Source organism: Manduca sexta, chromosome 2 (assembly GCF_014839805.1).
Source record: "Manduca sexta isolate Smith_Timp_Sample1 chromosome 2, JHU_Msex_v1.0, whole genome shotgun sequence".
In the NCBI taxonomy this organism is placed as follows: domain Eukaryota; kingdom Metazoa; phylum Arthropoda; class Insecta; order Lepidoptera; family Sphingidae; genus Manduca; species Manduca sexta.
Genome location: NC_051116.1, coordinates 6,600,058 through 6,613,230, shown reverse-complemented (window position 1 = coordinate 6,613,230; position 13,173 = coordinate 6,600,058). Strand labels below are relative to the sequence as shown.

At 35.4% G+C, this 13,173-nt stretch overlaps 1 protein-coding gene across 1 annotated transcript; it reads right to left on the bottom strand.

The window, feature by feature from the left end:
- Window positions 1-2,142: 2,142 nt before the first annotated feature.
- On the bottom strand, window positions 2,143-13,051 carry LOC115456377. The gene is made up of 11 exons (XM_037436602.1): window positions 12,977-13,051; window positions 11,882-11,906; window positions 10,648-10,707; window positions 10,043-10,123; window positions 8,850-8,885; window positions 7,820-7,894; window positions 6,199-6,243; window positions 5,164-5,235; window positions 4,401-4,469; window positions 3,137-3,198; window positions 2,143-2,411 (listed from the first exon to the last, which is right to left on the bottom strand). The coding sequence occupies exons 1-10, from the start codon at window positions 13,049-13,051 to the stop codon at window positions 3,143-3,145; spliced, it is 594 nt and encodes a 197-aa protein (XP_037292499.1). The 3' UTR covers window positions 2,143-2,411; window positions 3,137-3,142.
- Window positions 13,052-13,173: the final 122 nt, after the last annotated feature.

Below are 13,173 nucleotides of genomic sequence, written 5' to 3'. Positions count from 1 at the left end.
GCCAATACTTGTTTAGTTACCCAGATTAAAGGTGAAACAAAATGTATGAAAATGGACCTTAAGCTATAACCTTAAATGTAGAACTGGATCACAGGCTTGTGCAAGATCCAACCATCTTCTCTACTTAATTTAGGATGTTTATTAATTTTAATAGCCTCGAAGATCATCCTAGACAGGAAACGGTGGTCTTTGGCAAGGATTTGTTGACTTCTCAGTCCGCCCCGTGATCACGAAGGCTGAAAAGTCTTCGAAACTTCGAGAAAATATTATTATTATATAAAAACCACAATAAAATGCGCAAAATAGTTTTATTTTAACACACTATTCAATTTTACATATGTTATAAATCTTAATTTTATTTTACCGTTTGAACAATAAATATGAAAAGAAATTTCTCTTTTTGTAATTTGGCCTGGCATTCATATTTTTTTTCGATAGAACCTTGAATTAGTAAAAATCATCCGTAATGAGACGCAACAATATTGATTTAAATGTTTTTAATTTGTTTATATATTTTTGTGACGGCAATATACGATGTCTACGTAATACCACTTGAATCAATACAAATTATATATTAATAATAAATAATAATATCAGCCCTGCATTATATACTTGCCCACTGCTGAGCACGGCCCTCCCCTACTACTGAGAGGGATTAGGCCTTAGTCCACCACGCTGGCCTAGTGCGGATTGGTAGACTTCACACACCTTCGAAATTCCTATAGAGAACTTCTCAGATGTGCAGGTTTCCTCACGATGTTTTCCTTCGCCGTTAAAGCGAACGATAAATTCACAAAGAATACACACATTATTTTAGAAAAGTCAGAGGTGATTTGAACCTGCGGACATTCGTCTCGGCAGTCCGTTCCACACCCAACTAGGCTATCGCCGCTTAATTATATATTACTTTACTACAATTAGGCTCGAATACCAACCGACGCTTCAAAGGCAATCAGATCCAAACGACATATACCGAAAAATAATTATATAAATATTTTGAATCGCCATTTTTTCTGCGTCATTCGATCTAAGTTTTGTTTAGGACAATTTTAATAACATTAGACTATATTTTTATTATATATAAAGTTGAATTGTAATGAATTTTCATATTAAAATCAATATTTTAAAGCCTTATTCAAAAATTTACCGATTGTAGCTAAGATATGGTTGCCTTTCAAACATCGATACATATTTGTAAAATGCAGCTGACAATAGTTATTATAGAATTCCTTTCGATCTTTCGAAGGGTACCTTTGAAAATAAATTTTAAGTCGAAGCTTACGTATGTACCGTAGAGCAACAGTTGTATTCCTTAGGGACAAACGCAACACTTTTTAAATTAATAACTAGTTTTTGCCCGCCGCTCCGCCCGGCGATCCTTCGAAGGGTACCTAATACCTATGAGAAGAAATTTTAGTTCATAACTTAGGTATGTATTGTAAAGCAATGGTTGCATTCCGTAGCGACGGTGACTTTTTTTTATTATAAACTAGCTTTTACCCGCCGCTCCACCAGGCTCAGGTAAAAAAGTTGTCCCAGGTTAAAGAGTACCCCAGAGAGGTACCTAGTACCTTTTAGAGGATCGGCAACGACTGGATGCATAAAGCAGCAGACCGGGCTCTGTGGCGTACCTTGAGAGAGTCCAGCAGTGGACTGCAACGGGCTAATGATGATGATGATGATGATGATGATGATGAAAGAGTACCCTATAGCATTCAGTATTGTAGCTTAGCTAGTGAAAGAAATTCACCATACGTTTTGTGGAGACATACCCGCCCTCAAACCCACCACTACAACTCCTGTAAGTCAGGATCAGCAGTGGCACGCAATATGACACCGAGCGGTGAAGCTCGGCGAGTCTCAGGGAAAACTAAATTGTCATTATCCCGCAACGAAATTAATCAAATAGAAAGATAGGGGGCAGTTGGAAATAATCGGTTTAGTTCCTGAGATTAGCAAGTTTAAATAAACTCTTCAGAATTATAATATTTGTATAAATAATACAATAATAATTTTATAGTTCGCTTGTACTTTGCTAACTTATCAATATCTTTTTATATTTACAAATATAAAAGGCTATGTGTGGTTGAGTCAAGTGGCTTGCAGTTTTGGTAATTAAAAAGTAAATTAAAAATCGTTTGATAATTGCTGAAAATAAGCTGATCTTTATTAAAGGTCTTGTCTACAGCAAAATAAGATTTCTCATTCTTAGTCAACCTTTGAAGACACTTTAATTGAGTAATTTTAATGTTTTTATTTATATTTTGCGAATCTCAAATCACATAATGAATTAAGAATTCCTTTTATTCGGATGAATATAAATTTTATTATTAAAATGTTTCAAGATAATCTTGAAGCAGCTGCAGAGCTGGTGTCTCCGCTAACTACAGCTCCTGAAGATGCCCTGGAACCTGTAAAAATCATCATGATTATTAAACCAGTTTGGAATCAAAGTCTTAATTATACCGGGCGAGTTTCTTGCCGCAACTTCTTGAGGCAAGTCTCGTCCTTTTAGACCTTTTTTAGACCTGAAATTTCTATTATATGTCCAGTGGTGAAGGGTCCATATATCCCGATTCCTATCGGCTTCCCATTCGTAATTCATGTAAAATCGAATTATTAGAACGTTAAAATTAAACTATTTTTCGTATTTTTTCAGCCGTGACCACGAAGGCTGCAAAGTCTTCGAAACGTCGGGAGAAAACTGAAACATTAAAACCGCGAATTCGAAAAATAGTTTAATTTTAATGTCTAACATTCGCGTAAACATAAAAAATCATAAAGCGGTGATAGTTTGACTTAAAAATAAAAACAGATCTATTGTCTAAAAGGCCGTTCAAGTATTATGTAACGCAATTTGGAGGAGGCTTGTAAAACGTCACGATGCGTTACAGCCGTGGGAGGGGGTGTTCGTACAACGCGTTATGTAACATTGGATTTTTTATTTTAAAACAGTAACAGGTATTTTAGCGATTTTTTGGTACTTTTCTAAAAAATGAAATTTTTGATTTACATAACTTGTTAAGGGGTGGCGTACAGGAAAACGTTACGGCGCGTTCCATGATGGGGAAATCAAAAAACTTAAAAAATTGCGTTACGTTATACTTGAACGGACCCTAAGAGGGTTACCTTCTACCTTCGCTTATCCACCAAATGACTGGTTACTTCCTAACAGCCTTAACATCGCATTGTTACCACCTGTTAATAAAAAAAAACATCATTTATAACCAAAAAGTAATGGGCAAAAATATATTTATGTACACATTACAAAACTTGTAGCCAGTGTAACTACTGGACATAATGAGACTTAACATCTCACGACACAGGATGGCGAGCGCAGTGGAATACCAAACAATACTTTGTACCTAATTCAAGGTGTTGGATGGTCTACTGTTTATGGGCAGTCGCATCGTACCATCAGGCGAACGACAAGCTCATCTCGACATTCAAAGCAATAAAAACAATGAAAAAGAATTATATTATGTAGTTTTTATTTTGTTAAAAGAAGCTTATTATGTAGGAATATATTTAGTCTCACCGGAATATGAGGATGAAGGAATAGAGAATGCATATGTGTATTGCACACACTTGTGCACTATAATATCTCCTGCGTACTTAGCTGATCGTCGCTGAGATTTGCCGCCGTGGCCGAAATTCAATTAAGAGGGATTCATTCATTAATTACCTTTTTAGTTTTCACACACTCAGGTTATGAGGTAGTCAGCGCCATCTTGTAGTAACAGTAAGTATATAACATAATATCTATTCAGATTTAATTGACAATGATACGGTACCTAGCAATCTGAGTATGTGAAAAGTCGTGTCTCGACGTGATAGTCATTCACTAAGGTACCCGGTTGCCCAACAATCTGACCATATGAAAAGGATTAATGCATTTTTCAATTTTAACTAGGTTAAAAAAACACTGAAAAAAGTGCTGATTTTAAATAACATTTTAAACCGTCGATATAGTGTATATATATTTGTCATAGACATAATAACGTTTAGTTTAACTACCTCTAACTTCTAGCCCTAATTCATAGACGTTATTTATCTAAGGACGGAGCATTGATGTGATAACAAGTCTTTTTGTTCAGCTTTGTTTATCTGACAGCCAACTAGATTCAATTTTTATTTCAATATTAGCCAATCACAACGGCCTTATGTCTACGCACTGCGAAGGCTGCCATGCCGTCAGCACTGAGAAACAGACTTGTTATCACAGCAATGCTCCGTCCTTAAATAAAAAAAAAACGTTTATGAATAAGGGGGTACGTCAATTGAAGGTACACGTTGATTAAAAATACATCTGTAAGTACTTTCACATATTTGTACAGCGAATAATGACTGTATGGTCTTCCCTTGCCCATTCTAATATAAAAAAAAAATAACATACTTACTTCCCCTAATTCCTACGGTTGGTGCTATAATATTATAAATTATAGTTCTAGCGAAGTCCTGTCCGATTTCTGCGAAGAAACAAAGATCTTTTATTAAAAGTGAATTACACTCGTGTTTCAACTTTGTTGCAGAGTCGACCAAATCACCGCCTGGATAGCGACCACCGTACAAGATGTTAAAACTCGCCATAGAGGCCCACGTAAGTGTGTCGCGTTAGAATCAGTCTGTGTGAGTCCGGTTCCAACAGGCCGGCGTAGTAGGGGACCGTCCTGTGTTTGATATTGTACATTATTCTTTATGTAATGGTTAATAATACAAAAAAGAAACCCTTCTGCGAAAACTGCATTAAAATTGGTTAAAAAATGAGCCAGTAATTCATATTTCAAATATTACTATGTACCGAAGTGGGCGCGAAGTGGGAATATCGCTTCATCTCTTTTTTTCGCACGCGTCGTAATGCCCGATGACGTCACACGTGGGTATTGCGCCTCTTTTCTGTTTTTTGTTACTTACCTCTTCTACCGAAATTGAAAGACTTATAACTTATTGATTTTTTACCGGATTTAAATAATTCTTTCTGTGTTATAATTTATATAACGTAAATATTTGATAATAAAGAACAAAAATGAGTCCGGTCCCCTATTGTGTCGAGGTGTATACATCTCTCATCGGTCGAAATTCTATTGGAGCCCACTCCCTTTACCATGGTGCAGTGCCACTTCCCCGTGCACATATAAAAAAAAAACTTTCGGTAGACATCACCTGAGGCCTGAGCCACTACTTCCTCAAACGTCCTGGCGTTTAAAAGCTGCTGTACCATGTCATTAGCTCCCTCTGTAAACAAATTATTGTGATATTACGAAGCATTAAAGACACAAAAAAAAAGATATGATTGATGTTTTTAATAAACCGTTATTGGAGAAGACTGGTTATACACACACACACACTTTATCGTCGAGAGCGTAGGCAGTATCGCAATTAGTAAACCCATTTTTCATATTCCGCCCGATGAATAGGGGCAAGGGTGTCACCAATATCAGGCACAAATTCTAGACTCTGGGCTGATATTGACCAGGAGAATTCAATATCACATGACCAATAAATAATACTATTATATTCAAATAAAATCTCGAACTTAATAATTATAATTATAATCAATATACTATAAACAAAAATAGTATGTACAAGAAAATAGAAAAACTGCTTCAGGTCGCTTTTGCTTTTTCGTAATAAGTTTACTGTGGCTATACAAGAAATTAGTTCCATATAATACCATAACCAAACACGGCAGGATTTTTATTTTCCTGTACGAAGACCGATATTGCATTAGACAGTTTGTCATAGTTTCAAAAGTTGTTGATTATAAAGTCAATTAAATGTTTTTTCGCAATTGCGCCATTGTAATTCTAAAGGTGCGATATATTCTATACGAATAGTCACTACATAGTATAAAACAAAGTCGCTTTCTCTGTCCCTATGTGTTCTTAAATCTTTAAAACTACGCAACGGATTTTGATGCGGTTTTTTTTAATAGATAGAGTGATTCAAAAGGAAAGTTTATATGTATAATAATAACATCCATTAAATAGTGGAGAAATACTGTTATTTTGTTATGTTATACTCGTGCGAAGCCAAGGCGGACCGCTATGTTTTTATATACAACGTTCACAGTTTTTCTGTAGTGTATTTAGTATCAGCATTGTACCCGTGCGAAGCCGGGGCGGGTAGCTAGTATACTATAAATGCGTAAATTCTTGCTGGTTAGGTAAAAAATTATATTATTAAAGTCTTGCTTACCTGTGATATTCTGCATAACTCCTTTAACGGTGCTCTCAACGGGTTCTGATAAAATATTATACATACATAACATCACGCATTTTATCCCCGAAGGGGTATGCAGAGGCGCAACTAGGGCACCCACTTTTCGCCAAGTATGTTCCGTCCCATGATGTGATAGGGGGCGAGCCTATCGCCATATCGGGCACAAATTCCAGACTCCGGACTGATACTGAGCAGAAAAACTCAAGTATCACTTTGCCCGACCCGGGATTCGAACCCAGGACCTCAGAGCGCTATTGTACCGGACGTGCAATACAACTACGCCACCTAGGCAGTCAAAATATTATAAGTATTAGGAATTAACTCATCGAAAGCTACAATCTACGACACACGTTAATGAAAACAGTTTTAAGATTATATAGAGCTGATATTGGGAAAATTGTCATACAAAAATTTGTTTTGCGATAGTTTCAATCTAACGTGAAATAACAAAACACCAATGTAATATACAGATTTTTCTATATCATGACTTGCACGTTTTTGATGCGCATATTAGCATATCTATAAATATAAAAATGAATCCCTATTTCCCTTGGTCACGCCATCACGCGTGAACGGCTGGACCGATACTACTATTTTTTTTTGTCGTGTTTGTTACTGTCAGGAGAAGGTTTTTATGAAAGAAAAAATAAAAAAATTGCTCAGCAAATTTAAAAAAACTTAACGAAAATATAAATTTTATATAAATGTCAATTGTTTGAAATAACTGTCAGCGATTGACAGAATGCGCGCTGCAAATTCATAGTTAAGACGGGACAACTAGTTGTTTATAAATATGTTCTTTTTGTATTAATATTTAAGTACGCTGTGATATGTTGTCAGACAGACATTCAAATAGGACAACTTATTACAAATTGGTAATAACTTTTGGAGAACAAATTTGGTCCCTAAGACCGGTCTATATCTAAGTATATTTTTAATGTCTTGGCGTTTATATTGCGGTAATTTTTATGATTTAACGTTAGGCGATTCTTTTCTTGTATATTTAGAAACAATTTATTCGAAATTTATAATAAAATAGAAAAAAAAGTAAACATTATATTTCTATATGTTATATTAACTTTGATGTTTTCTTTTTTGATATGGTTATTGTGTCCTTAATTTCACAATAAAAATGCCACTAAAATAGTTCATTCTGATCTGAAGCACACATCATTTCCATATATATATCTTCATGGATAATATTATAATTATATAGTACTAGTTGACCCGACAGACGTTGTCCCGTCTTAACTATGAGTTCGTAGCGCGCATTCTGTCAATCGCTGACAGTTATTTCAAACAATTGACAGTTATATAAAATTAATATTTTCGTTAAGTTTTCATAAATTTTCTTATTTTCCGCGCAAATTTTTAATTTTTTTCTTTCATAAAAACCTTCTCCTGACAATAACAAACACAACAACAAAAAAATAGGGAAATCGGTCCAGCCGTTCACGCGTGAAGGCGTGACCAAGGGAAATAGGGATTCATTTTTATAATTGTACAGTATAGTATTAAATAATAGTGTTAAGATTTTCAACAAGAACCATACGAATCATGTTACCATGTTTAGGGGAAATAGTTTGCGTTGGCTTACCTCCATTGTTAGTTATGACATTAATCGTTCTTTCAGCATCTTGGAAAAGCTTTAAGACTGTTTCGGTAACCTTGGCTAAAATTATAAATAAAACAGATTTCAACAACTACTACACACAAACATCTCAACTTGATATACTGGTTAATAAGGAATTACTAAAACCCGAACATTTCTTTCCAATAAGTATTTTTATATCGATATATATGTACTACGTACTAGATTTGGCGTTCCGAACATTCACTGTGATCAACTGAATTAATCTGCATTCCGTTCAAACTGACATTAGTATGATTAATATTTACAGCTTGTGGTTGTGTACGGAGTGGCGCTCATGACATAAGAACTCGAGTCATGGTGTAAACCTCGATTTGAATAAATAATATTAGTCAAATAAGTAAAATTATTGATTGTTCAAGTCAATAAATAGTTTATATGGACGTTCGAGTCTATAGAATATACGTCAATGTATTTTTATGCATTTCTAAGTGACGATAGCCTTATTGGGTGTGGAACGGACTGGCGAGACGAATGCCCGCAGGTTCAAATCCTAAGGGCACACACCTCAGACTTATCCAAAATTATGTGTGTATTCTTTGTGAATTATCACTCGCTTTAATAGTGTAGGAAAACATGGTGAGGAATCCTGACAAGTTCTCTATAAGAATTTGAAGGTTATGACGTGAAGTCTGCCAATCCGCACTAGGACAGCGTGGTTTACTCAGGCATAATCCCTCTCAGTAGTAGAGGCCTGTGCCCAACAGTGGGACAATATATACGCTGTATATAATTATTAAATACTTATGTATATTTGTTCGTGTATTTAACTTACATGGCAATTTACATTAAGGACAAAACAATTCATAGCATTTTAATATTAAGAAATTATAGTTGGTTAAAATTATTTTGGAAGCGGAATACGTCATAGCTTAGAGGTAGAAGTGAACAAAGTGATAATGCAGACCTAGTGTCGTATACTACATACCTAAAACTTCAAAAACTTAAATAGAATGATTTGAAAATTTATATTTACCTGCGGTCTCATTATTGAACGTACTATTAAAAAGGTCTGAAAAGGAAAATATATTTTATAAAAATTACAGTAAAATAATTTTTTTACCACTAACATCATAGTTTTTCACAATGATGCCAAATGTAATCATTACGGCCAATATGAGCCTTATTCTTTAGAGGAAGCGTAATTTGGGGTGCACATTGTATTTTTTTTATTATTTAACAAAAGGCATAACACAGAACACAATCATTATAGAGAGTACTTAAGCACTAAATTACATTAAGACTAGATTGTATTCCTTAAACCTATGCCCTAATTGAAATTATACTACGGAAACGACTCTACAAAAAAAAACAATAAACAATTAACAAAATAAACATCTGCTTATACTTAATTGAGTTATGTAGACATAAATTGTATGGAAACTAAATTAAACCTACAAACTACTTAATTTTCGAATACTATTTAAAAACAGGTCCGGCCTGCTGTTCATTATGTCAATGGTACCATGTTTAACATAGAGTTCATTATATAATCTACTCATCCTGATAATGGGGTTATAATAAGACGTATTATTTAAGAACACGCGTAGCGCGTATAGGTCAATGATCTTAGAATAGTTGGTTAGGTTAGGTTAGGTTAGATTATTTTTTCTGGCTACGGAAGGCATGATTGACAGCCATAAAAGGTAGAGAATGTTGATCCTTTTTTTAGACTTTCAGATAGAGTATTGTTTGAAGAGAGATTATGCTATGCCAGTTGACACAATTATGCTAGTCTGGCTGGATGTCTGTTCCAAAGCAAACCTCACTCTCAGAACGAAAGGAAGAAACCGCGTGTCTTTAATAATTGGTTCGTTTTAATAAATTTTACTGGTGGTAGGTCTCTCATATGTGAGAGTCAGACTGGGTAGGTACCACCACAAGGTCTATTTCTGCTGCCAAGCAACAGTATGTAGTCACTGTTGTGTTCCGGTTTAAAGGACATTGTAGCTAGTGTAACTACTGGACATAAGACTAACATCTCATGTCTCAGAATGGCGAGCGCGGTGGATACCATACAATATTTTGTAATTCAAGGTGTTGGATGGTGTTTCTGCTGTTCATGGGCGGTTTTATCGCTTGCCATCAGGCGAACGGCAAGCTCGTCTTGTCATTCAAAGATAATAAAACAAATGGCATCCTTTATGTTTGGTCTTGAACAATACTTACTTTCAAGGGCATCTCGATATGATGAAGCATTCGTGTTATTTCGTAAGAACTCTTCCAGTATGGACATAAAACGCGATTCAACTGAAATATACAATACAATAGTGGTTTTTGCAGGCGATTTAATTATGTATTAAAAATATATTGCTTATTTGTGTTAGTATAAATCAGTGTATGCTGACGTCATCATAGTTAATGACGTCGTTTTAAGAGTTATCTGATGTATTTTCGAAGTCAATAGTGGAAAAACAATTAAATTTATATAGGACCATACGGGAAGCATTATTTTTTTAATAAAAAAAAAATATCACAAATCTTTTCTCCCAGTCAAAAGTTCTGAGGTAACAAACATAAAAAAACAATTGAATTGAGAACGTCCTCCGATTTTTGAAGTCGATTGAAAATATTATCTAAACGTATTCAAATATAAAATGATTGATATACTTTTACATAAATTAGCAACATTTTATCTTTACTAAAACAGGTTTTACTTGATTCTAAAAAGATTGGTCAAATGTTAAATACGTCTAGTGACGAAGTAACATCTACCCTCCCACAATCAAAAGGCATTACCTAAAAAGGACTGATAAAGAAAAGAACATAAATACCTTCAGTATTGGTGACATTTGCATCCATAGCATTCATCGGTGTCAATAAATCTGGTGCTACTGCAAAAAAATACAAAAAAAATTTTTTTACATAAATCGCTTTCAAAAACCAAAAAATTATTTAACAGTAGCTATATAGTGGTTACCAATTTTGGAGTCTGACCATTTCGGAAGTATCTTATTTCAAACAAAAAAAAAATATTGAAAATCGCTCGCATAACAAACAGACAAAAAAAACATACAGTCGACTTGAGAACCTCCTCCTTTTTTGAAGCCGGTTAATTACGTTAAAAGCTAGAAAGAGGAACATTAAATCCTCGAGAGCGTGCTTTCTTTAACACTGAGAAATTATTTTACATATTTTTGCCGGGCTCATCGGTTTAGTCTACTGACGAAAACCCAGCCATAATACTCTTTCCTGTAGCCGCAACCCTCACACGGTCATTGGGCAAAGCCATTCTCTATCTGAAGAATGAGACCTCGCTTGGATCACAGACGTGCATGAACAGCACTGACTCTTAGGCATTATTTTCCCGGTAGCAGAATCCGCCACTTACAGGCCTGCTTAGGATAGCGATTGCGCAATTTCGATATTTAATGGATCTGCCTATCCACTGCTGAACGCAGTCATCTCCGAGCTACTCTCAACCATTCCGGTCTTGAACTGCTCGCATTCATTCCCTACCCACCGCCTTTTTCACTTCGTCGGTCCATCTAGCAATTTCGACTTTATTGCAATCGAAATTCATATTTCTGTCTCATAAATCGGATGTCATCATTTGTTACATAATGAATTTAATAAGTCAAGATTGTTACTGGCAACTTCGCTGGTGTGTTTCCTTAAAATAAAAGTCTGATTGCGTAGTTCTTAGGTATAAATAGTAGCCTATATTACAAATAGACATATGCGGTTAATAAATGACGCCACTCGTTCTACCTCTCCTTTGTGCCAAATATTTTCATGAATAACAAATATTATCACCAAAAATTCCAGCTATACTTTCTGATTTTTTATCATTTTGTACTATAATGCCAATATAGGGTGTGCGTGGGTGCATTTCTGGGTGTAAGTATGATGTCGCTGCGAAGAATTTGCTTAGAGCAGAAGTAGCGCCATTAGTATTTGTTTTGTTCCAAACAAACTTTTAGTAAAGTGTTGTTTATTATAGATTAATCTAAAACAAGTGATATCCGTGTGCCAAAAAATAAAAAAAATAAAGCAAATTGTACATACGGGTAGGAGTCTCGAACTGGGCTGACTGAAAAAAAAAAGTGATTATACCTCTGTCTATTCTTAAGAAAGGAAAGCGTGATGCTAAACACACCATCACGGCCTTTTCCTTGTCATGGGTAGGCAGAAGTGTAAAATACATTCACCAGCTACATGCTCTTTGTAATAGAAACATTTATCAGATAATTCTAGATTTGGTGCTAATATTGACTAGTAAACCAAATATTACCCGTCATAGAATACGAACGCACACCACCGATGTAGTTAGGTCAGTTCAATTTCTATGTAATTAATCTCTTGTTTTTTTTCTTTCTTTGACGAGACGAGCTTGCTGTTCGCCTGATAGTAAGCAATACGTCCGCCCATAAACAATAGAAACACCAACACCACGAATTACAAAGTATTGTTTGGTATTCCACTGCGCTCGTCATCCTGAGACATGAAATGTTAAGTCTTGTTATGCCCAGTAATTACACTGGCTGCAATGTCCTTCAAACTGGAACACAACAGTGACTAAACACTACTGCTTGACGGGAGAAATAGATATTGCGGTGGTACCTACCCAGGCGGACTCTCACATATGAGAGACCTACCACAATTACCCACCAGTATTTTTTAGAATTGTTATCAAGTTATTATGCGTAGTTATAATGCGTACGATTCGAGTTGAATTAAGGCATGTAGTCCTGGGTTCGAATTCTGGATCGGGCAAAAAAATATTGGGATTTCTGTCTCAAAAATTATTGTTTCGTAGCTTGGTGTCATGAAGTTTGTAGTGTTATACCCCTGTGCCTCGGAAAGCACGTAAAGCCGTTGGTCCTGCGCCTGATTTCTCTCCGGTCAAGTCGGATCGTGAGAGTGAAGGAACAGAGAGTGCTTGAGTATTGCACACACTTATACACTATAATATTTCCTGCGTGGCTGATCTCCGTTGATATTGGTCGACGTGGCCGCAATTTAGCTTCGAGGGATACATGTTTAATGGTAATTATTGTGGGTATTTTCCAAATATTAAAAAAGAAACAAATTTCCGGTCGATACAGCTAAAATTTAAGATTTTCTGATCGACTTATAAAATTAAAAAAGAATATCACTTACCCCATGACGAAAGCCTATCACTAAAACCAAGATGCACAACAACGTGTTCATATTGAAGTAGAATGGACAAGTCATTCCAAAATTTGTTTTATATGTAACGGTCATGTATTTACTCAGGTGGATGTTTTAACGGTTTTGCGTAATATTGTGGTACGTGGCCGTGGAAAGCGTTAGCCTAGTTGGTTGTGGAACGGACT